The 25,541-nt window shown below is 42.0% G+C and overlaps 1 protein-coding gene across 2 annotated transcripts in view; it reads left to right on the plus strand.

The window, feature by feature from the left end:
- ADAMTS2 (ADAM metallopeptidase with thrombospondin type 1 motif 2) overlaps positions 1-25,541 on the plus strand; it is a 179,823-nt gene that overhangs the window by 148,197 nt on the left and 6,085 nt on the right. For both annotated transcript variants that reach the window (XM_054079224.1, XM_054079223.1), the window contains exons 11-21: positions 6,583-6,728; positions 7,524-7,699; positions 11,671-11,804; positions 12,674-12,797; positions 13,656-13,736; positions 15,181-15,344; positions 16,929-17,088; positions 17,845-17,977; positions 20,352-20,559; positions 20,960-21,089; positions 22,101-22,190. In XM_054079224.1, the coding sequence (XP_053935199.1) occupies positions 6,583-6,728; positions 7,524-7,699; positions 11,671-11,804; positions 12,674-12,797; positions 13,656-13,736; positions 15,181-15,344; positions 16,929-17,088; positions 17,845-17,977; positions 20,352-20,559; positions 20,960-21,089; positions 22,101-22,190 (1,546 nt within the window). The remainder of the gene's footprint in view (positions 1-6,582; positions 6,729-7,523; positions 7,700-11,670; positions 11,805-12,673; positions 12,798-13,655; positions 13,737-15,180; positions 15,345-16,928; positions 17,089-17,844; positions 17,978-20,351; positions 20,560-20,959; positions 21,090-22,100; positions 22,191-25,541) is intronic.

A 25,541-nucleotide genomic window follows, 5' to 3' on the forward strand; every position in this document is an offset into this window, starting at 1 on the left:
TGCAGAGATGGGTTTGCTGGCTTGATGAGAGTCAAGGGAGGCATGAGAAACTATGGAGGGAAGGTGCAAGGTGACAAGGACTCAGACGCCTCTGACCGCCAGTAGGTCCATTCTGGACTCTGTTATCCTTCTGTGGAGGTCACGCTGTGCTAATAGCGAATCTGAACTCCAAGTCCTTTGAAGTCTGCTGAAAAAGTCTGGCTTCACTGGGCTTTGGATGCGGTTACTGAGGGGGAGAGGAAGATGTCGCTACTTGGAAAGATGTTTTATAAAACCCAATGGATGACATCATTTATGCGATAAATGAACCTTATTAGCAGCTGCTGTTGTGGTTTGAAATATCTTTTTTATGAAAACATAATGTAATGCTAAATTAATTCCCTAACAAGTCATGCTCTATGTAAACTGCTCCCTTATGATTCTCTCTTTAGATTATTCCTGCTACAACGGCTCTGGTTCTTGTTTAAATATATATATACGCATATATGCATATATATTTTAGATTAACATCCAAAATCTTAAGACAGTTTCTTTGTGTTTACTTTTCTATATCGTGATTTTTGTGTTAAAAGTATGCATGAAACGGCCAGAAAAATAGTTATATTTCATTTTGTTGCATCACCCTATTTCCCAAGCCATTCATTTGTATTGGTGTTTGAACAGAAATTAGAAGGAAAAAAAAAAACTTGTAACCATACAGTTAAGGATCTGTCAGTGCTTCCATTATAAACAGTTTGTCAGGATATTATGTAACTCAGCTGTAAAAGTTTTCTCTGGACTGGAACTTGGGATCCAAGGGTTCAGCAAACTGTGCAGGCAGCCAGGCTTTTTAGCTCAGTGGAGATGCAAGGCAGGATGTGCACAGTCTGAAGTTTCAGTAGATGATAGGACTATGACTGTTTTATTCCCAGAGGAGCTGTCCCAGTTTTTTTGATAAATCAACTTATTGCAACCTTCCAGGAGAAAGTGAGAAAATTATATAAAGTGAAAACCATTTTGTTAGATAAGGCTCAGCAGTCTGAGCTAAACATTGTTTTAAAAATAGCATGAGTTTTGAAGGTTGTACAACTGTCTTTGTATATCTGAGCTCAGCATTTGACCGGTGTGTTTATTAGTTGTTGGTATTTTTAATACAGGCACATCAGATCAGTCCTTTTCCACTTTTCCTTTCCTTTTCATTCCTGTCTTTGATGTGACCTTTCCCTGATCACTGTTTTCATCAATTCAGGCGATACCAGAGACTCTGACCTGAAAGGATGGGGACTGTAGAATGCAAAGCTGGGACTTGGTTGCAGTGTGTCAGCTTCCCAGGATACCTCTTCAGCACATGAGGAAAAGGAAAATAATTTCCAACTTGATTTTCTGCTTTCTTTGGAATAACACCAGAAAAGAAAAGAACAGAAACATAAGCAATTAAAGATGTTGATTCAAAAAAGATCCATTTGTTTCCCGCTTTAGAGGCTTGCAGTTTTCATGATTTCATACCGCTAATTCCCAAAGCCTATTTTAAGCTCAAACCAATCACAACACTGCTGATGTGTCAGGGAAACATCCTGGCTTTGCAGCAGCTGAGGGGACCGAATGCCAGAAATGAAAGCGGTGTTTGGGAGACTAACACGGCGGATGGTGCGTAGATGTTCACACCGAAGCCTGGTGTTCAGATAACTGATAACTGGTCTCTTTGCTTTCCCAAACTTAGCAGATGCTCTTGAGGAGAATCCAGTACAGCTGCCTCTTTCCTAACTTGACAATCAGGGGGCGAGAACACCTATAGGAGTCACCAGATCCATGTCTGCGGGTCCAGCAAGCACACTGATAAGGACCGTGTCTCTGCACACCCAGGCTGTGTGTTGAACCTAAGCACTGATCCTTAGAAGTGGAAGAAAGAGTAGAGTTCCTAATGCTGTCTCTGTGTGTGTATGTGTGCATCTATAGAGATGTATATTTAAGTAAATATATGTAAGTGTATATAAGCTCTTCTGTGCATGTTATTCGAAATAAGTTGCCAAAAGAGCGAGGTTCTGCCGTTTCAAAAACTTTTTAATAAGTCTCCTTGTGTGAATGGACACCACGAACAACTGTTACGTTAATTGGCAGTAAACCAATCATTTGCTGGGTTTAGGGATAGAACAATAAAATATTTTCTTGGAGCATCTCAGCCAGAGAAGAAAATTTCTACTTTTATAAAATACTAAAGGAAATAGGATACATTCTCTTGTGCTCAGCCTGTATTTTTTTTAAAACTAGATTGAGTTCTCGATAGCAAGAGGCAATATTCTGTCAATTCTGTGAAGCTTCAATGATGCAGCACCTTTCAATTATTTCTGTGTCTGAATGATCACTTTAACTTCCATGAAATAACTCCAGTGTGTAAAGTTAAACATATGGAGGGTCGGAGTCTTAATGTGAAGTCAAAGAGACTCTATAAATTGCTATAGTAAACCATGCAGATAAGGCACAACTGTGCAAATCTTAACTCTGCATAGCATTTTGTGGATTCAAAAAAACATAGGCTTTCAGCTGATAAATTCCTTAGTTGTATATAGTTCTGTTAGCTGTGCGATTGGCCTCAGGCTTCTGAAGCCAGGCAACCTTCGGAAATAGACCACCAGATTTTGTTGTACCATTTTTTTAAACTATTACTCTTCTGGGTAGACATTTATATTGGCTGAAGTAGCTGTCTGCTCTCCACAGGATAGAAATAAGCCCCAAAGTCATTCATGCAAGGAGATCGCGTGCTCAAGTCCATCTGCTTGCTGCAGTGACTAACACAAAGGTTTGCACCACCTGAGCCTCCTTTGCTTCTTTTCTGGGAGAGCGATAAGAGCTGCTCTGCCAGCCGAGCTGATGTTGCTCTTGGATTTGGCTTATGATCCAGCACAAGCTTAGCAGATATTGTCTTCACTTGCACTTAATGAGACAATCTGAGTCAAACTTGGAAGGACTTTTTGATTCTGTCAGGAAAGGAAGGGAATGATTAAATATTGAAATAAATAGATATTATTGCAAAGAAAAATGGACCAAGAAAAAAGGTTTCTGAAAACACTAATGTGTGCTCAAAGCAATCCAGATAATTTCCCACTGAGAAAGCTGACCTCAGCTTCTCTCGGAGACAGGAGACAGATGGGTAAGTGTATGCTGTGTTAGTCACCACAGAAACAGTGAGAAAACTTGATTCTCCACTGAAGAAACTTTTACTGGCTTGGGATACACGTTAGTGTCAGAGCTTTGAGTTTGTCCCTTGCAACTAATTATTCTCAAACAGATGGAGCAGAGCGTGCCAGCCTGCATGTGATCGGAAATACAACTAAATAAGTAACTCTGTACTGATATGATCTCAGGAGAGTGAGAAGAGCTGAGAGCTCGCAGCCATGATGCAGCGCGAGGGGTTACCTGGTGGATAACGGGGTGTCAGGTGAGCAGACAGGAGGATTGCCTGTACTTAATAGGTAGAGATAATCATGGAAGATCTGCAAGTCTATTCTTGAAAAATTAACCTGCAATTATGGTAAGCCCACAGGAACACTCTGGCTCATTTTATGGCATCCACAGCAGTTGTTTCAAAGAACTGCTGAAAACAGCAGTGGAATCTTTTACTGCAAGAGATTTAAGCTTCCTCTCCTGGAAATTGCACTTGTTTTGGACTGTCCTGTTTGCCAGAAAAATAGGCGAGACCGCAAGAAGTCATCTTGTCTTCCACTAAAAAAACAATTCGCATTTACCCATGTGTTTGGTTTTTTTCCTCATTAAAAAAAAAAAAAAAGCTTTAATATGCTTCAGTCTTTAAATGAAAACCGCTATTTCTGAAGGGAATAGTGTTTGAAGTTCTCTGTTTTCCATCTTATCATGTAGTAGCAATAGAAAGGGTTGACTTTAGCTTCCTTTATTACCCTGGAGGTTGCTCCGTCCCAGGTTTCACCTTCTCGTGCATTTTCTTGCATGGATCTGCACAGACTAAGATTCAGTTGTGAATCATTTTGTTTCATGTAGGCTTCTTTCTTTTAATCCATGAACAAAAAGGCAGAGCTGGGAATGACTCATTTTACACAAATGCTTGTCTCCTAATAGCTCTGCCTCAGCTTCCCGACAACAGGCGTATGACCAGCTTCTCCAGTAAAAATCCGTGCTGCTCTTTCCTTTATGCAGCAAAGTCAATAACACTTTTCCATGTTTCCCTTCCAATTCAGGGACCAGTCACAGTATCAAATGAGTGGTTTATTAGTGTTTGTTGCAAATCCATATCCTCCTCTTACTGGCTGAAACAGGGAAGAGATTGGAAAACACAACATCATGTATCTCTTCCTCCATGGAGTCCAAGAACTGGATCACTGCATAATGAACATACGCTATGTAGCTCTTGAAAGGGATTCACTGATTGCTGTGGAAGTTACTTAAACCTGAGGGATGCAGAACCCTGATAAAAGGATGTTTAAACAAGAACAGATCAGGAGCTGTCACATCTCATCTGCTTCCAAGCCCAGCTGCAATGTGTATTGACAAGTTGATCCATTGCCAACTTCCCTTGCATCTCTCTGAACGGTCCCATTACTACTCAGTGCCCAAAACCTCAAACTGTTCGTTCAAACAAACCTCTCTAAAGCCATAAGTAAACAGCCCCTGAAGGGTACAGCGCTGAGCTTCAAAACTGAAGAAAGCAAAGGACACATTAGCATTTTGCATTGCTTTCATGCTTTGCTGAATTATCTCTTGTTCTGTCAAACAGCAAAGAAAAATCTGCCCATTACAGCTCCCGAACAGGATTGGTATAATTGGCTTTGTGGTAATTCATGTATTTCATAGGTTTTGACTTTGAATATTTGAAGTTGTGAGAAATAACGAATAGTTGAAACCTAATTTCTACTCTCTTTTCTACTCTGTGTCCAACTAAATCAACACCAAAATAAATTACATGAAGAAAGAGACAGTCATTGAGCAGACTAGCGAATCAGTAAGCTGTGTCTTGTCACCATTTTACTAATGATTCTCTCTTTAAATTCAGCATTATTAATGATTAGCCATCACTTTTAAATTTGTCTTCCAGAGCACTAATCGCTCTATGCTTAAGAACGCTCTCCTGTTATATATCTTCTGATTTTGTTTTTGCTGGCAGCATGCATTTAGCCATATGCTCGGCTTGTGCCGCCTGCCAAATTCCTGCATTCCAGGGCTTGTTAAGCTGTGTAAAATGTTGTTGTTGACTTGAATGTTAAGGAAAGTAAGTGACTGATTGCACTTGTTGTTGTAGCCATCTGTGCGCCTGAGCCAAAGCTCTTATCCTGACAGCAACCGTTAACACGGACAAACTACAACAGTCTAATGCAAAGTCATTTGTTGGGCTGGGAATAGTTTCCAGCACCCGCACTTCATCAGTAGACTTTTATGAAAGCAGAAATAGTACCAGTAGGGGCCAGAATCTATGATCCTTGAGAATAATTTATCCTGACTTTAGCTAAGAAAAAATTCCTTGATCAGGGACTGAAGATATTGGTAGAAAGGCATTGTTGGGTTTCTTTAATGAGAGGAGACAGTAGAGAGTATCAGTACTGAAGATATGAAGAGTCTTAAAGAAATGCATAAATAAGTTATAGATTTGGGGAATGTTCCAAGTTGTGTGTTTCACCCTGTGTAAAATGACTGTGTTAAAAATCATAGAATCATGGAATGGTTTGGGTCAGAAGGAACCTTAAAGATCAGCCAGTTCCAACCCCACTGCCATGGGCAGGGACACCTCCCACTGGATCAGGCTGCTCAAAGGCCCATCCAACCTGGTCTTGAACATCTCCAGGGATGGCATATCCACAACTTCTCTGGGCAACGCTATTTCTTCCTAATATCTAATCTAAATTTTCCCTTTTTCAGCTTAAACCCATTCTCCCTACAATCCCTGATAAGGAGTCCCTCCCCAGCTTTCCTGCAGGTCCCCTTTAGGTACTGGAAGGCTGTAAGGTAAAAGAAGAGAGAAAGCCTGGTAGAATGTGATTTCATTGTGCCCAGGGCTGCTCCCTAATGAGTGCTTCCTAGTGTTTTGATCGGGTTTACTATGAGATCTCCAAGGAGACAACAAGAGTTCTTTATTTAATAGCACTAATGTCTAAAATGTGAGCTGGCTTTAATTTCATGCCACTCTGCTGAGCACGTCTTTGCAGGAATAAGTATTCCGTGTTAGGAGCTGCTGGGAAGGACTGTGCTGTGGCGGGAGCTCTTGCCATTGCTGCCCAAAGTGGCTCCGTGCAGTCAGGAAGGGGCAGAATTTGCCTTTAGCCCTCAAGATTTGGGACTCTACCATTTCCCTTAAATGAATCTGTGTTATTTGTGTTGACATCACCGCTGCAGACGTGTGATGAAGGCATGTAGTGCCGAGAGTGGTTTAACAAGGCTTGAATCCTGCAAGCATATTTGTTCATATTTAACATGGGTAAGTTCATAAAATCTGTGAGAGTTTGGGGTCATGGGCATGATCTCACAGTAAGTCTCACTACTTTCTGCTGGTGAAAAAAAATCCAGAATTTGTGCTTAAAATGAAATCTGCTGCACGTAAGCTTCTGATCTGATATAATTTAATCATCGAATTTTCTCTTTTAGCATTGCTTTAAAGGTCACTGCATCTGGCTAACACCAGACATCCTGAAGCAGGATGGGCACTGGGGAGCGTGGAGTAAGTTTGGCTCTTGTTCTCGCACCTGTGGCACCGGAGTGAAGTACAGGACACGGCAGTGTGACAATCCGCAGTAAGTATACATACACCCATGCGGTTTTCTGATGTGGAGCGAAGGAATGGTTAGAATCCTTGCTGAATTATGAGTGCAGTAATGCAGTAAAGGATGTTGAGTGGTGCTTGCTAAATCTGACTTGTAGTATGTCTTGTCAGAAATTCAACTTTTGCCCCTTAGCAAGCCCTGAATCATCTTTATTTCTCAGTTTATCCATCCATGAAGCTGGTTATGCAGTTACAGGGATCTTGACAGTGCTATTACACTATTGCACCTTTATTACGTTGGCAGAATGAAAAGGTACCTTTATAATTGTGGGCACAGTTTTAGTTGTAAAATCTGTTTTCATGTAGGAAAAGACTAATGTTCTCTATGTTTCCTGGAAGAGGGTGCACAAATCCTGAACTCTGTGTTGCCAGATCCAACAGTGATCTGATGTCCGTCTGCGTGGGGCTGCGGCACTGAGCTGGGCTGTTTCTGGATTTGCTGCTGGCTTAGGGGTAAATGGGAATGAGTTGCTTCATCTAGTCATGATGACTTACGTCCTTTTCTGGGCCACACTGAGAAAATGGATTTTCTTGCCTTTGTCAAGTGGTTTGAAGCTTTTCATGCAGAAATTGCTTTTTATGAGCTAAATAGCGACAGTGGGATTTTACAAGAAATAGATATTTTTCCAGAGCAGAAACACATCACTGGCTTCATCAAGTGCTTACTGACATGACTGTGAATCAAATTACTCCTCAAAAGGTTTGATAGATGCTTGATTCATGCAAGTGTGGCAAAACTAAGCCTGGTATTCTCTCCTCTTCAAAGTCCTGCTAACGGAGGCCGTACATGTGTGGGGCCGAGCTACGAGTTCCAGCTCTGCAACACTCAGGACTGTCCTAAGGACTTCGAAGATTTCAGAGAGGAGCAGTGCCGACAGTGGGATCCTTACTTTGAGTACCAGAACACGAAACACCACTGGCTCCCCTATGAGCATGTTGATGGTGAGTGGTCCCTTTTTCCTATGAAAAGTAAAATCAGTTGCAAAAAAAGAGTAAAAATTATATAAAGTGAGGTAAGACTAGTAGGGAACTCACGCTCAGATCTGTTATGAGTTGTTTGGAGGCATTGGTGTCAGTATATGAGTGATCCAATTCATGTAGAGTACTTAGATTTTTTAAAAGCTTTGGATGCTGCTCCCTTGTTAACTGCTGTTAAACAGAGTATTAGATAAAAGGGAATGGTGTTGCATGGGGATAGGGTGTCCCACAAGGATGGGTGCATGGGAGCATGTGTGACAGTGAGCTGGAAAAAGGAGTAAAGGAGGTGGCAAAATCTGTTCAGCGTACGAAATTACTCAAGCTAATTGAAATAAGCAAACCTACAGTGAGAGCTGCTGAAGGACCTCGTGACACTAAGTGACTGAACGTGGAAAATGAAGTCTGACGTTGATAAATGCCAATAATGGATATGGGGATAAAACCAATCTGTGTATATATATATATATATATATATATTGATCTGTACACAAGCTGGAACTCTGAAGAGAAAGGTGTGGGAGTTGAGGATAGCTTTAGGAAAACATTAGTTCAGTGACTATCAAGAGACGGATGCAGAACACTGATCTGCTCTGTATACCCGCATGATGTGTCTGCATTTTAGATACTCTGTCAGTGTAGCTCAGGTTGTGCACATCTCACTGCTGCCCCATTGCTGAAAACCCCACAGAAAAGCCTGAGTAAAGTAAACATAAGCCACGACTCCTGTGTAAGGAGAGTTTAGATAAACTAGGACTTTTGACTCTGAAAAAGGGATGATTTCTTAAAAAGATAGAGTTACAGAATTGTGAGTGGCATGAAGAGACTGAACTTGGAATGATTGTTTACTGTTTCTCATAACACGAACCGTCAAATAAAATTCAGAGAATAGAAAAATTGTCAGGTGGCAGATGTAAAACAAGTAAGAACTATTTTTCCACATAGCGTATAATTAAACTGGAATTCATTCCACTGCAAGCTGCAGATGCCAGAAAGTTTTAAAAGGGATTTAGGGAAATTCTTGAAAGTTCTATAATCCATCAAAAGCTATTAAATGCTGAGCTCCAGGCATGGCGTAGGAAATCCCAAAGCTGCGGTTTACGAGGAACTTGGAGAATATTCTGAGAAGTATATCAGGTTGGTTCTTACATCTTCCTGCAAACGCTGGTGGTGCTTTCGGAGGCAGGTGTTGGGTTGGACGGATGCTGGCTCTGAAGCAGCGTGGTCAGTCTGATCTTGGCAGAGATTGCCTCTTAGAACAAAAACGTTCGTTTTCCTGTTTATGCCTCTGCTTTGCCATCAGTGAAAGTGCAGCTGGTTGATGTAGGCCATGAAGGCTGTTGCCGTGCTATTCCCATGTTGTGTTGAAAACATGCCGAGAAGAGATTCTACTAAACAAAAAGGCGGGTGGCGATGATTCTCAGCTTGTTTTTGAGGAGTGTGGGCTGCTCGCTGTTTTTAATCGTGGTCACTTCATTTGAAGGGTGGGCACTCCGGGGCGGTGTTGGCCTGGCACAGGGCAGGGATTGGGTGCCCATCTCTGCGAGGGGAAGGGTCACTCCGGGTGAATCATTTTGCATTCCAGTGAGAGGATATTCTGCCAGAAGTTAATAGCAAATTCCCTGTAATTACTTTGCCTGACTTTCTTACCAAACTGTTCTCAGGGTTCCTTCCTTCTTTCTTTTCATGTCTTCTTGTGCAGTGTGGGGTTTTCAGAGGCACAGACACAGCCTCACAGCTTAATTTCATGATATCGCTTTGCTGGCACAGAGAGAGCAGATGAACCCCGTGGCCCGCAGACCTTTGCTTCTGCTTTATCCTTTGGAGCAGTTTGCTGCAAAAAAAAACCCACTGAAACTAATCAGATGTTTTTCTATTAAATTCAATGGCTTCTGGGTCAGAAACCAGTTCACTGATGTGTGAGCACTGAGCGCTGCGCACCGCTGATTTCCCATATAACTACGCTGTAACTGCAGACACCTTTGGGGTTACATTCATCTGTGCAGAGTTATCAGAGGGAACAGCTTTTGTGTGAAAACAAGGCCAGAGAGTGGCTTATGCTTGAAATCTAATATATTTAAAACTCCCGTTTGTAAAGATATGGCATACGAGCATCATACTTTGTGCAGATAATGCAGTCATGGCTCAAAAGTGACATAAATCCATACACTTCATACTGCTGGACACGTCTGACACGTTGTGTTAAGTTGTGGGGACAGAGAGGAGTATCTCATCCGGTGGCTGGAGAAAAGCTGCTGAGCTGGGGTACACCCCAGTGAGTGCTTGAGGAATCTGATGCTGCACTGTGCCATTACCCACTCAAAGCCCCCCGAGCATCCCGTCTCCCAGCCTCCACTGTTCTCCTGTGCCCCTATGCCGTGTCAACTGCTATAAGCTGTTAGCTGCCAGCCACAATTAACGGGGAAGGAAATGCGTGAGGAGCAGGCAATAGACAAGCATACAGTTGCATCCATGCTCCTGCACCTCTACTATGCCCAAAACCGGTGGATAGAAAGAAAATAATTCTTTGCAATCCACTTGCACATTTGCTGGTAAGAGAAGCCTCTCTAAAATAAAGCCCTTGTACAGAGCCGTTGGCACCCAGTCAGACCTCCTGATATTTTCATTTAATTGCATACAGTGAATGTATGGTATGTATGGAGTGGGTGTGGGTATGTACACAGAGGCTGGGCGTACGTGTCTGTCTTGTGCCTAGGTTAATGTTTCTAGTATGTGCAAATACATTTGGTTTGTGTTTATTATGCTCTTGGTAGTCTCCTACTAATAATCTGCACAAAAAGGTGAAGTACGTGCTTTAATAGTGTAAATCCTACATTTTTAGCACGACATCTCTGCATTGTTCAGGAGCGGTAACAAAGGTGTCTGATGTACCAATACCCAGTGTCCGTGAGGACATCAACAGCAATTACAAGGACTTTAGGACTTTATTAAAAGAGAGCAGAGGCCATGGAACTGCACAGGGAAGAATGCAAAGGGCCTATGAAGATATATTTTAATTGAGCTGCTATAATGGAAAGGTTGTTATTGTTTTAAATAGTGGGAAAAGTGTCTCGACTTTTAATCATGTTAAAATAGCAGAACCTTTTTTTCTTTCATCTAACAGAAAGGCCATCCACTCTTCACTGCCAAGGGAAGCATAGTGAATCCTACTACAGGGCTAGGAACGGCAAGAGATTTGGGTAAAATGAAATACATTGGTGGAATAAAATTTTATTCAGCCACTGAGTAGTGATTTTAGCTTATCTTTTTGTTCATGGCTCTTTGGAATAGATTAGGAGAAAGAGGAATGCTTGTCTGTTTGTCCATGTGCTAGCAGTAAAAAAAAAAATGTTTTTTTCCTGAATCTCTTTGACACCTCGTCTTGTGTAGTGATTTAAACTGTCATAAATAGAAGTACAATAATAAGGGAGAATTAACTTCATCTTCAGAAGGAAACAGTATGGCACAGCTGTCTCTGAAGACGCTGTGGATGCCTGACTTGCTCAGTGTTGAGCTGCTTTTAAGGGCAAAAGGATGACCTCTTTATTTCAAATTTCAGTGCAGTGCAGGTGAAACTGGTGCAGAAGCCTGCATCTCGCACAGGTAGTCATGTACCAGGCTGCAGAAACCTCTGCCAGATTGCAGCATCTGACAAAGGATTAAATAGAGCCCCCCCCAATCAAAGTAAATGATCTGTTCTTTTTAAGACTGTCTCCTAATGATGGCACGTGGGTGCTTTTTGATTCAGCAGTTTCCAGTTGATCTCATAGCCTTTGAGAGGGGAATAAGCACTGACGATTTATGGAGTACCATGTTGTGTTCCGTGAGGTATGAAAGGAAGAAGAGATTGCTAAAATTATCGAAGGTGCTGTTCGCAAAGCCAGCAACTAAACTGTCAGGACTGAGCACGCATGATTTTGGGTAATTTTATTTTCCAGCTAAGGAAAGGTGCCACCTGTATTGCGAATCAAAGGAAACCGGGGATGTGGTATATATGAAGAGGATGGTACATGATGGGACTCGCTGCTCCTACAAAGATGCTTACAGCATCTGCGTGAGAGGAGACTGCTTGGTAAGCTTTGATGGCTTATTTCAGAGCTTAATGTTGTCAAAACAATTAAAATGTTTTTCTCCCCAAGAACGATCATTTCTTTTCTCCCCAAGAATGAACAATTCCAGTTTTTTTCCCCAAGAATGACTATTTAAGTATAATAACGCATTGGACAAGAAGGAGATTTTATTAGGATTATTGTCACAATATTATGTGTGATATTCACAGTTGCCATCACATTGCCTGTGACTCAATTCCAACAGCGCCTACCTACACAAGTAATATTTAATGCAGTATTTTAGGATGAAACTATTACAATCAGCTTTCAACGAAAGCTTTTCCTGCTGAGGTTTAGCGGGGGTAGAATGTACGATGAAGCAGGAACATGCAGCAGCTTTCAAAGAAAGTGGTGTTAAGATATGGCTGATGTGCATTCTCTTTGTATTTGATCGTGCTATTTTTAACAAATCAATGACACTTCCTCTAAGTTGGGATCTGCCACAGGTCAGCCTTCCATGGAATTAGAGGCTCAGACTTAGCAAAGCACTGGTGGAGGTGCTGATCCTCACATAGATGCTTTGATTCTCCTGGAATTCAGGCATCTGCTTTAAGATAAGATGAGGCTTAAGAGCTTTTCCTCAGCTGTGCTGCTTTCCTCCAGTGAGAGGACCACTGTGAAGCACGATAGACAAACATAATCGCCTGATTGACAGCTGTTATAGGAACTGGAATTATTAAAATCTATTTAGGTGTCGATCTTACAGGAAAATAGTACAATTGGTTCTTTAGGTGTCAAAACCCAGAAGTGTGGATTTCAATACCTGAAGTGAAGGCTCATTTAAATTGAAGTGTGGATAAATAAGAATGACTTTTTTTCCTCTTGCGCACAGAAAGTTGGGTGTGACAGGGTCATAGGTTCCACGAAGCAGGAAGATAAGTGTGGTGTTTGTGGAGGAGATAATTCCCACTGCAAAGTGGTGAAAGGAACATTTTCAAGAGTACCTAAGAAACAAGGTCAGTGCATATAGTTTTGGGGAACACGGGGTATTTTTGTTTAATCTATTCAGGTACGTGGAAAGTACCAGAATAATCATAAATCACTTACAGCATTCCAATCAACTCTCTGGACTTTACTTGGAGATGTGTCTAGAATTTTAAAATACTACATTTGTCCCGTGGTCAGTAAAGTCTGCTGATACCAGGGCCTGTGCATGGATAGAGAAGGGCTTCAGTGCTCTGTCTTGGAGAGCTATGGACACATTGGCGCTGCTACTGAGAGGAGATTTAGATCAGATATTGGGAAGAAATGTTTTCTTGGGAGGGTTGTGAGGCACTGGCCCAGGCTGCCCAGAGAAGTCGTGGCTGTCCCACCCCTGGAGGTGTTCAAGGCCAGGTTGGATGAGGATTTGAGCAGCCGGATCCAGTGGGAGGTGTCGCTGCCCATGACAGGGGGTTGGAACTGGATGAGCTTTGAGGTCCCTTCCAACCCAAACCATTCTTTGGTGTCACTCAGCTGCTCCATGTGAGTCGCTGGAGTGCTGCAATGGTGTATTGCCATCATTCGCTGTCAGACCGCAGCTTGCGTGCCTCCCTCTGTGGGTGCATAAGGCACTAAAAGTCTATTTTAAGTCTGAAGTAAAGTCAATTTGTTGATGATATTTAAGGCATTTTTCTTCTGACCTAAAGCCCTTTGGCACTGTTATGTTCCATCTCGTGGCACAGAAATAAGGATGGGAATGATGCTGGATTAGGTTCAGCTTACTGTAATACAGCCTGCTTTTAGAAAATATGATCTGTTTAAAAACCTGAGACAAACTCTTGCTGTTCATGACATACTAACCAATTACTATCTTTTTGAATACTACAATAAAGGGCACATTAAGATGTTTGAAATTCCTGTTGGTGCAAGACATTTACTCATACAGGAAACAGACGCCACCAGTCATCATCTCGGTAAGTAACAAGTAGGAAAATTTTCAGTCAGAATAGGTTTTTTCTGCTGTTTATTTTTGTCTCTGCAGCCTCACAGTGTGTTTATGCATTTGTTTACCCATTATCCTCCTGCACCACATACCTCCTTTGAGTATATTAAATTAGGAAACTTGTTTGGCAGCTTGATTTCCCTGTCCTGTATTCCCCGGTGTCCTAGCCAGAAGGTCCCTGCATTGGCACGTGCATGTGCAAAAGCTCCTGGAAGAGGAGCTGAATTACATTATGGGCTGCAATGCATTATCTTCATGTGCATCTCGTAGTGTGCTTCCCATCCTCAGTCATTTCCCGGCTACATCCAAATCTGTTTCAGGTTCTGCCCCATTGCTAACGGTATTAATGCAAGGCTGCCTGATCAATCATGCAGCTTAGAAAGTAATTGAAATCTGCTCCTTGTGGTGCCCTGTAATCAATGTGAAGCAGCGTCTAGTAGGCTGTTATTAATTGGAAGTAGATTCTCAGTGAATAGCCTGCTAATTGTATCAGGAGTCATTCCAGCTTCTCGCCAGCGAATTCTTGCCCTGCTGCTCAGTGCCGCCCAGCCCCGTCGGTCGGGAGAGCTGTTGCTCGCCCATTCAGACATGGTTCTTCTATCCATGTGGCATAAGCGATACACAGGGACATGAGCAGCTGTCTCTCTGTCGAGGCCAACGCTGAGGGAACAGGATGCTCAGGTGGCTGCTAGGCAGAGAAGAGAACTAAATCTTGTGTTGAATAACAGTCTCTGATTCTTCTAATGAGGAGAGCAAATTTTCCATCTTGAGAGAAAACCAAGATTCATAAGACAAAAGTGGCTGAAGTCTCTCTCGTGAAGGATGGGACATTGGTGACAGTTGAACCAGAGGAATCAGGTGCTGTGTGCAGTGGCAGGAGCCCACAGAGCAACAGGAGCTTAAGCAGGGCTGTATCAATGTCAAGGCTGGATATGAACAGGAGAATTAATGCAGTTTCTAGAGTTTCTCTCTTGCTGTGGGGACCTGCTGGGGTTTAGCCCAGAAGCCTTTCTCTCATGGAGCAGTAACAGCTTCCTGAGCTGCCTTACAACATGTGAAAGAGCTGAGAAGCTGTGGGACCCCCCACTGGCTCTCAAATTGGCTCAGATTTGGCCAGTGGATTCAGAAGTTGTTAGTTGGGAGCAGGCAGATGGACACACGCGGTGCAGTCGTGCTGGCCTCATTTCTCTGGCAAGGCAGGCTATGAAAAAGGAAGAAAAAAGATGATTGATGTTTCTGGAACTGAGCAGGAAAGCATTTGCAGTTCAGTGAAACACCTGAAACAGCCTTTCCAAACCTGTAAAGCAACAGAGGGAAAATGCACGCTGGTCTTTTCTGCTTCTTCCACTGGGGCAAGAGCAGAACAAAACTCAGCAGTGAACCACTCATATTCATTTTTCTTCTGTTGTTCCCAGCAATTAAAAATCGTGCAACGGGGAAATTCATTCTAAGCGAAGACAACTATGTGCCAGACTCTAAAGTGTTTATTGACATGGGTGTGGAGTGGGAATATCGGAATGTCGATGACAGAGAAACTGTGCAGACCATGGGGCCACTGCGTAATGGAATAGTTATTTTGGTAAGTCAAATGGAAACCATCTTCCACAGAATCCAATATCCAGGGTTACAGAGCCATAATGTGCTGCAATGTATTGTAGATCCCTCCTGTGAGTTACAAGAAGACATCTTCAATTATAAGACAGTAGAAGGTGTGTTTTAATTCCTTTCTCCTTAATTCATTGCTCTGTATAAGAGTTGTTATAACTCAGGGGTATGTGTTGAGCAGCCAGCTCTCCTGATTATATCCTGTGGATAACCTCGTGAATGGCCACTGTGTAAAGACTCCAGCTTACTTATTCTATCTGACAGGCGAGCATTAGTTAAAAAAAGGTCAAAATGGTTTATAGGAGATAGATCGAATAGCTTCTCCTCCAGTCCTTGTTTTGAAAATATATCCTGCAAAGGCCAATGCAGGATTCTTGTGTTTCCAAGCTCAACTTTGTCAAGGCAGAGGCAGGTCTGCAGTTTCCAAACTGACACGACTACGTTCTTTTTTCTTGCAAAGCAGCAAACGTTAGACTACAATGAGCAGGGGTAAGTTGATTGAAGAAGGGCATTGGAGCTGGTGAAGGGTCTGGAGCACAGGTCTTAGGAGGAGTGGCTGAAGGACCTGGAGTTGTTTAGTCTGGAGAAAACGAGGCTGAGAGGAGACATTATTGCTCCCTACAACTCCCTGAAAGGAGGTTGTAATAAGGTGGGGATTGGATAAGGGGAAACGGCCTCAAGTTGCCCCAGGGGAAGTTTAGATTGGGTATTAGGAATAATTTCTTCACTGAAAGGGTTGTCAAGCCTTGAAACAGACTGTCCAGGGAAGTGGTTGAGTCACCATCCCTTGAGGTACTTAAAAGCCATGTAGATGTGGTGCTTAGGGACATGGTTTACTGGTGGACTTGGCAGTGTGAGGTTAACAGTTGGACTCGAAGATCTTAAGGTCTTTTCCAATCTAAAAGATTCTATGATTCTGTGATTCAGGATCCCTCTTAAAGCAGCTGTAGTGTGTTGACCTACACCAGCTGAATATCAGAGGAAGAATAAATATTATGTTTTCAAAGGACCAATATTTTGCGCTTTATTCACATCGAGTTCTGTTTTCTTGCATTTGTCTTAGTACAGTGTGCTAGCAAAAACTGTTTTCAAATATTTTATATTTCTGTCAGGATTAAGTAACAGGCTTCACAGAATTCCCGGGATTACTGTAAGGATATTTATGTTTTATCAGAAATATAAGCAATTTTCTTTACTGCTTTCAGTTTCTGTGTGTTTGAATTTACTTTGTGTTTCAGTGGAACTATCCATTATCATTTTAGTACATTTCCTTCTTTTATGATGAGATATGGAAAAAATTTAGTATTGTGAATTCAGTCCAATACTGGCAAGAAAAATAAGTCTAAATCAACAACAGCCTTTCTTAATATGCAGTTTAGAAACTGTGTCATAAGGATAGAGATACTTTCTCATCAGGGAAAAACAAAGTGTTGAGTGCAGCTAAAAGGTTTAAATCCCTCTGAGGATGTTTTTATATCTGAGCCATGATGATTGCTATTTCATGTCATTTCACATAGCTTCTGGTATCAGTCTTTTTTACATCTGTTTTCCTTACTAGGTGATTCCTCATGGTAGTGCCAAGATATCTTTGACTTACAAGTACATGATCCATGAAGATTCCTTGAATGTAGATAACAATAATGTTTTGGAAGAGGACTCTGTGTCATATGAATGGGCTCTAAAGAAATGGTCCCAATGTTCAAAACCGTGTGGAGGAGGTAAAAACAAAACCACAAAGCATTCAAATTTGATTAAGAGAAAACTAAAGGGATGAGTGCCACGTCTGGAATTCATTGCCTCAAGACATTAGGGAGAACCAGGAGTATGGGAAGGTTTTATTTAAGTTAAGGAGTAGATAAATAAATAGTGAATGGAGTTAAAAATCTGATTTAAATGGTTTTGGGGGCAAATCTGGGTGACTAATTCATGATTTATGTTTAGAAAATTGAAAAATAAGACAAATGTTCAAGATCTGGATGAGGGTCTCCAAGACATGGGGCAGCCCTTAGTATATCTGCAACCTGTGATGTGGACCTTGCAATGTGAAGGCCCCTGCTTTGAGGGCCAGATGTAGAACCTGGCGCTTTTCACCAGACTGATGGGCAGGTTGCAGCCCCTGGATGTGGCTGTGGAGGTTTGCTGTGGAGGTTGTGGAGCCTGGGAACAGGGAAGTGGTGGAGTCACCATTCCTGGAGTTGTTCAGAAAATGTGTAGATGTGGTGCTTTGGGATATGGTTTAGTAGGCATGGTGGTGTTTGGCTGATGGTTGGACTTGATGATCTTACAGACCTTTTCCAACTTTAACGAGTCTATGATTCTATTCTATGAATAAGTGTTTTTTAGTGTAATTTACAATTCCTTTTGTGGCGTTAATCTGTAGTTCCAACTGCAACCTTTGACAGCGTACGTGCAGTTTGTCTGAGACCTGTGTAAGATCTACCAGTACTGAAAATAAGAGCGGTGTCTTTCTTCAGGCTATCAATTTACAAAATACGGCTGCCGGAGGAAGACTGACCACAAGATGGTTCATCGGAGTTACTGCGAGTTGATTCAAAAGCCGAAGCCCATTCGCAGGGTGTGCAACCTCCAGGAGTGCTCCCAGCCCATGTAAGCATCACTGCCCCCCAGCACTGCTTGGCAGCAGCCGCAGTAGGTGTTATACCCAGCTAGCGCTTGTCAGCTGAAAGAAGGTGACTTACGCTTGATCTCTGCTTTTCCAACCTGATATGTGGCTTCTTGAGCTTGGGGGCGCTTAAGTATCTCTGTGCATCATTGCAGAGACCCAGGACTGTGAGGATGTGATGCTATATTCTGTTTGTAGAAATACAATGGGACTGCTGGTTCCCATTACTTCTGAAATAAGTTGGATTAGAAAAGAAATGCTGTCTTGATCCAGATGTTTGTGTCCAGGCCATCTTGAGGTAATAAAAAAGAGACATAAATTCAATTTATACCAGTTGATTTTACACAGTGTGACTTAACCGTGTAAGAACAAATTTACAGAGCGCTACACAAGAAAACTAATGTCATACAACCTCTCAAATCCAAATCTTCTTGGATTTCACAGCGTATTTTTTGACATTTAAAAACAAGGCAAAATATTTAGCCTGGTAGATTTCTGTGGCTGCCCTCGTACAGCATGGCATGTTTGTTGGACCTTCAGCTATGCACAGTCAAGTGTTATGAATATTTAAAATCACATTTTACAGGTGGTTTTTCTGGCTGGCAGCAGGATACTGCTGCCATGTGTAGGACTCATATATGCCTCGTGTTGCTACTGCAACAAGAAAAGAGTGTGTTGATCCCAACTTTTGTCTCTGGGGACCAAGTCTAGATTCCAGGAAACGCAGCAAATAAGTAGAAAATACCACACAATATTTCCTAACTTTCTTTCAAAAAAGGTTTGCAAGAGAGAAAAGTCAAGGAGCTCTGCCCCATAAACTCAGCATGGGTCAGGGTTTAGCATTTATTTATTGAAACAGAAGTAATGACCTAACCATATCTCAGCTCTCTGGAAAGGACTGTAGTGTTCTTTCAGCTGCAAATATAATTGGACCCAGGTACCACAGAGATTCAATAGGATCCTAAATTGTACTTGGGTTTCTGAATGTTTTGTTCACCTCTGTTTCCATTGAATGGTGTCAGAGAATTTGCACTTGTACATAGGAGAGGCAATTATTTAAGAGATTTTGAGAAGCTGCATGACACCCACTGCACTAATATGCTGCTTCTTCACTGCTGGGAAAAAATCATGTTAGTCTCAGAAGTTGCCTTAGGATTCATGGCTTTGTGCTCCACAGCACTCGCCTTCCTCCACAGCTGAGTGGTTTCAGTAAGCTACAAAGAGAAAGTTGGGTGAAATCGCCACTTTACATTTTGCTTAACTTGGGTGTTTAGGGCACTGCCTTTGCGCACACTAATTCTTGAAGATTTCTGAAATCAAGATTTTATCAGTACTTGGGGACAATTGCTTCAAGCTCAGAATATTTCTTCAGATTATATATATATTTTTATTAATATATTTATCCCATGAATGCTGTTTACATTGAACAGTCTTTCTTTCTTGCAGATCTCTGCATTCTCTAAATATTTATAGACTGCTGTATAGCTTCATTACTTGATTATAACAAAGCTTTCAGTAGTCTACATAAATTTTGTCTGGTCCTGTATGCCCTTTTTGCTCTCCTTTACGTTCCTTACAATTTATAGCTGTAATTCTTGAGCTAGTTTGGATGATCAGAAAGTTTTACAATTGTGTCCCATTGGAAAACGTGACATTTTTCAGTGGCCAACTTGACCTACACATTATGAACTCAGACTTTCTGATTTTCAGTGGCCTGTTGCCTTGCCCAAACCCAAACATTTATAATGCTGAGGCCCCCAGTTCCCCTGATCTCGGCATGCAAAGCATTGATGGCGCAGCTGGGTCTGCCAGTGCTTCAGCAGACGGTGTCTACCATGGCCAGGGATGTGGTCCATGGATTATCCAGATACAGACCAGGCAGGAGCTGTATTTTTAGCCCAGATGTTTTGGATTCACTCCTGTGGGGATGGCTGGTGCATGCTCAGTTTTCCCTGCAGACAAGGTATAGCTTGTGCACCAAGACCTCGGAAGCTCAGCAGCACCCTTGGGTGGCTGCTTTTGGCACGCGAACTACCAGATTTTCATCTGTGGTCTTGGAAAGGTCAGCTTAAAATCAAAGCAAATGGAGCAAAGTAAGAATAATGCTTCTCTCAGAGATAATGAGAAAGAGTAATTTTAAAGATCTGTGTCTTATTACATATTTCTCAGGGGCGCAGTCAAATAAAACTCACCATAACTGCTTATGGTTTTTTTTCATATCTTCTTCTTTTTCCATTTCCAAACCAGTATTAACATCTTGTTAATCTTGTCTTTAAGACTTACAGTTCAACAGATAGTTTGAACTCGCCTAATTTAGGAGATAATTTTACTCAACTTATTCTCTTTTCGCTCCCCCAGATGGGTCACAGGAGAATGGGAGCCCTGCAGCAAAAGTTGTGGGAAAACAGGATATCAAGTACGATCTGTCCGATGTATCCAACCCCTACACGACAATACAAATCGGTCTGTCCATACCAAGTACTGCAACAACGACCGTCCAGAAGGCAGGAGGCCTTGCAACCGGGAGCTTTGCCCAGCGCAGTGGAGAATAGGATCCTGGTCACAGGTCAGTCTCTTTCTGGAGGTCTCAAGCAACTAATTTCTTACAATGCATAGGGAGAAAATATTGGAGTTTGTTTGCTTCCCATTCCAATGCGTTAATACAATAAGCTAATACCTATACAGAAGGTGTGTTACTTCCATTGCTACTAATGGCACAGAAGGTGTGTTAGATGGAGAGATGGTGGTAGGGAAACAGCCCATAAAGCCATCCGGTGGTGGTGCTGGATGATCCAGACCCAGTGAGCCCCCCATATACGATAGCAGCATCAGGAAAACTGGCTTCTACATGCTCTTTGTCCTGTTCATAGTCCCTGAAGGTACTGCCGTGGTTCGAATGAAGTACCATGTCAGCAGTGTTGTTTCCAGAGGGTGGCTGGAGGTCTAACTGGTGCATCTCATTTCAGTGCTCTGTCAGCTGTGGCAATGGCACACAGGATCGCCCGGTCGTGTGCCGGACCAGGGACAATGCTATTGGCATTTGTAAAGAAAATAAACCAGAGACCGTAAGGATTTGCAGACTACCTCCATGTTCAAGTAAGTGCTTGTACCATATATTACTTGCTAAAAAATACATTGATTGTATTTATTGGAAATGCCTTCATCAAACTTACACTTGTGTGCTGTGTCTGCCTGGGGTGGTAATTCTCCATAGCCCCTGTTTTGAACAGACTTTCCAAATGTAGAACTGTTGTGTGATTATTGGGCTTCCTGAGCATGTGGTTGTGCTCTTCTCATGGGAGCAAGCACTGCTTGCCCCAGGACAGCAGGAGAGGCTGGGGCAGACCTCAGCACTGTGGTGATGGCTGGATCCAGCCTGCAGACGACAGCTCCCTGAGGTGAGAAGCACTCTCTGAGTCTGGCCCTGCGCCCCTAAGACCTGCTGGGCTTGGCAAGAGGCTGGTGCGTTGTGGCTGATCAACGGCATCACGTATAAAGATGCCTCTTTGCTTTACCCACCTCCAGCAACAATGCCAGGCTGCTTTTCCATTCTGTCAAGCACAAGTTATCTTCAGGGGTTATCTAAATTTGTTCCTACTTAATCCAGGACACTTAATGCCTTTATCCTTGTTAGCTTTTCAGCTGTTTCCAAATGGTACCTGTGAGATCATTGTACGTACTCCTATTATTAAGTAATTAATATTTTTCATTTACTCCAGATGTATTTCTCAGGGTAGCTTTTGATTCCTAATTAGTTAGAAACAAGCTCTCAATCATGGTCTCCAGTACTAAAATTTTGAAGAGGCAGTATAAGCAAACTAGAATGGAGGTATCTTAGGACATACCTAACGCTGCTGTGAGAAGTCCTACTGGAGAATGGGCCTTCACGCTGTCTTCAGTGTTGACTGTCAAGCACTGGGCACAAAGTGTCACAAACTGGGAGAACAGCACCTTCTGCCCAAAATGCACAGCCTGCTCATAATTCTTCCCTGGGCTCCTTGACCATTGGAGCCCACTCATGCTCTCAACGTATCCACTTCCCATAGATCAGGTACTTAGTACTAACATATGTTGTGTTACATCTTTTTTTTTTTTCCTCTGTTCAAGGAAACGTTTCTGATCCTTCAAAGAAAACGTACATGATACAGTGGCTGTCAAGACCTGATCCAGACTACCCCATCCAGAAAATATCTTCAAGTAAAAGACCTATTTATAACTCTGCCTTTGCCCTTAAATGCATGCCACATCGAATGTGGACTTTGCCTTTTGCTCTCTTCTTCTCTCTATGCGGAAAGTTCCCTTGACTTTGCCAAGTTTAAATCTTGGGCTGAATCTTTTTTTCACACCAAGCACTCGGTGCTCGGTGTCTTTCTTCTCTGGAGCTTGCGTAGCACTGGTGGTGGAGGTCTTGAAGTGTTGGATGTGTGAAGTTGGATCTCCACAGTATGTTGCAGTCCTCTGAAAGGGAGCTGGGATCGGTTTGCTTGTTGCTTGATGATGGTGAAAAAAGGCTCTTACTGGTTCATGATGTTCAGTTTGATAGCAAAACTGAGAACTTATTGTGAATGTGATCACATCACAGTAATGACACCTTGTAGTGCTAAAGTTCTCCTTTATCTAAAAACTGTAAATCTCGTAGCTCTAGTTTCAGTTCGCTGACAGGGTAGTCTGATGAGTGAAAGAAATTTTTCATTCCATTTTCCTTTGTGGTACCATTGCTTTACCCACCCTTGCTGCTTATTTTTCATTCCTGCCCCTCACATTTATGTTTGTAACCTGTGGAGGGCTCACGGGGAAGCAGAAGCCCAGTTTCTGTTGGTACTTTCCATGCTGCTACGATGCCATCCACTCTCGCCAAACCTCCTGGTGGTGGTTTGAAATATTTTTCCTTGAGAAGAGCTGCGTTAGTGTTTCCCTTCGCACAATTTTTTGCCAGTTTTGCGTACTTTCACTTTAGAAACAAAACCGAAGCAGAACAGGCATGGTCCACGTTGAAGGTTGCGTGGTGGTGTTTTTCTTAGCCTGGCGGAGGCAATATGATGTTTTCATTGACTACGATGTCTCCAGCTGCTCAGCGCAGAGCTGTTTATAGTCATTACATCTCTGGTCTTTTTTCACCATGTGCATGTCTGACTTGACTGGTGCGGTTGTATGTGTGCGTGTGCGTGTGCTCTATAGATGTGTCAACTGGCAAACATAACAGTGTGAACTACTACAGAATTACCTCAATTTTTATTGCTTTTTTTTGCTTAGAAGAAGAATTTTAGAAAAATGCCTTAATGTTGAAATGTAAATGGCATTAATTTACCAGATCCAGCTTTAAATATAAACAGTACACTGGTACCTTGAGTTAATCTTCATACGGAGTGTTTTTACTTGAACGATAACTATAAGAAGGCAGTAAATTTGAGCTGAGGTTAATTTGCACAGTGCATTTCCATACCTTCTTCAAGGCAGGATTTGTGACCTGACTTACTGGTATTTAACTGGCATTCTTGCTTCACTTTCTGTGTTTGTGTTGAAGATTTGGAATTCATAAGTCATAAACCTGTTTGTGACAGTCAGTACCAATAGTAGAAGCGTATCAACTTTAAAACTGCAGTCTTGGAGCAAATTACTACCTTATTGCATTGATCATATTCTTTGGAAAAGTGGCATTTTTGAATCTTTGGGTCGTCAACAGTGTAGCACTTCAAACTTGTCATTATCATGTGATCACATATTTAAATTTTGCTGTTAATATGAGAATTTCCTGAAACATGTTAACAATTTACATGACAAGGTGAAAAAGCAAAGACACGTATCTGGCACTGAATACTGTTATGTAAAATAATCGGTGTTTAACTGTATAAATATATTCATGACTGTTACCTTTAAATAGACAATGTTTAGTGATGTTTCAAGAGATGGGTGGCTATAGAGAATGGTGCAATAAGGTATCTGGGCATTGTGCACTATGTCTATATGCACTTTGGTTTATCAGGGATATTTTATTAGTGTTTTGTATGTATTTAACATAATATTAAAGATGTGCCAATTCAGTTTGCTTTTCAATATTTTTTTATGAGACTAATGTGTACCAAAGTGACTGTGAAACTGATTTATTTTTTTCTTACTGATGTTTTGAAGATATACTTCCAATCTGTCATGCATACTGCAAGTAAAAATAAATAAAAGTTCAGCAAATCTGGATATTTTGGTTTGGATAAAGGACAAAAAATTCATTCTGACATTCATAAGTCACAGAGTTTATTTACAGAAATTATCAGATGTCACTAACCATATTGCATAATGTGGTTTTATTTTCATGTATTTTTAAGCTTGACATTACGTATTTTTGAGAGGAAAAAAAGGCATTTTTCTAAAGGTGCTTTTAGTGATTCTTGCAAAGAACAGATCTGCCTTGTTGAAACTACATTTAAATGTAGTAAGCGTGTTGGCTTTTACTTTGCAAGCCATTTGGAGAAGCGTTCAGGTCATGCAACACAAGGCAAAACATTCAAAGGGGACTCTACATGGTATGTAAAAAAATATATATAGTTATATAGGTGCATGCAGTCCTTTGTATGGAGTTGTGCATGCAGGTATGAACAGTTCCAGCTCCTAAAGACTGGTTTGAAAATGTCTCCAAAACCAAGGTACTGTTTTTAATTTCCTGAGGAAGGAGTTGTTCTTTATTTCCAGCAGCATCCCAGTTTAGCATCTGAAAGATAGGAAAATGAATTTTGTTTTTCTGCAACAAATGCAGCAATTGGGGCGTAAATACAGTGCAAGGAAGGTGTTTCCACCTTCCCTGGACGGCACTGGCATTTTAAAGCAGTGGCGACAGTTATTAGTTTATTTTAGACTGATATGTTTGCCAATTAAACACCTATAATGCCCTGTTTTGTTAACTGAGGATGAGTGAAGAGGCGATACCTACTCTTTCTGAGTTTATGTGGTATCTCTGAATCTGCTCTAGTTCTCTACTTTGCTGTAAGGTTGCTGACAGAGTAAGTCAGTGTTGGGAGCAGGATGGTGAAATACGAGCTCCTGTAACGCGCTGACTTGAGCGCACTGTCTGCCATCGGGCGCACTCTAAATAAAGGCGAGTAACTGGAGTTACTCATCCTTTACTGTAAGAGTAGGTGGAGATGTAGTAAGAGCAGGGAGACAGACAGAAGTGATTTCAGCTCTGTCTCAGCACTCTGGCCACAGAGAAAATATTTGGTTACTGATTATGCCAAGTGTTGGTCAGTCTGCCCTTACCAGCCCTGTCCTCTCCTACAAGCTCTTGGGCTGCATGTTGGGATTTTTTTCTCGTAGTTTCTGGCTCCATCACTTCAGCCTCGAGGCACAGGAGCTGTACAGCCTCTGTGTAGGAGGACAGAGGACAGGTAGCTTTCTCTCCAAGGAGCTTGCTAACCCCTCGCCATCCATCTGCTGCCAGTTCATACAGTCCCCTACCTCCACTGAGCGTAAATCTCAAGGCCTCGAGTAATCTCTCAGTAGACATCTGTTAGTGTTTCTCAGGGAGTAAAACAGTTTGACCAGATCCCCTTTGCCACT

The sequence above is a fragment of the Cuculus canorus genome, chromosome 14, assembly GCF_017976375.1.
Source record: "Cuculus canorus isolate bCucCan1 chromosome 14, bCucCan1.pri, whole genome shotgun sequence".
NCBI classification, from domain to species: domain Eukaryota; kingdom Metazoa; phylum Chordata; class Aves; order Cuculiformes; family Cuculidae; genus Cuculus; species Cuculus canorus.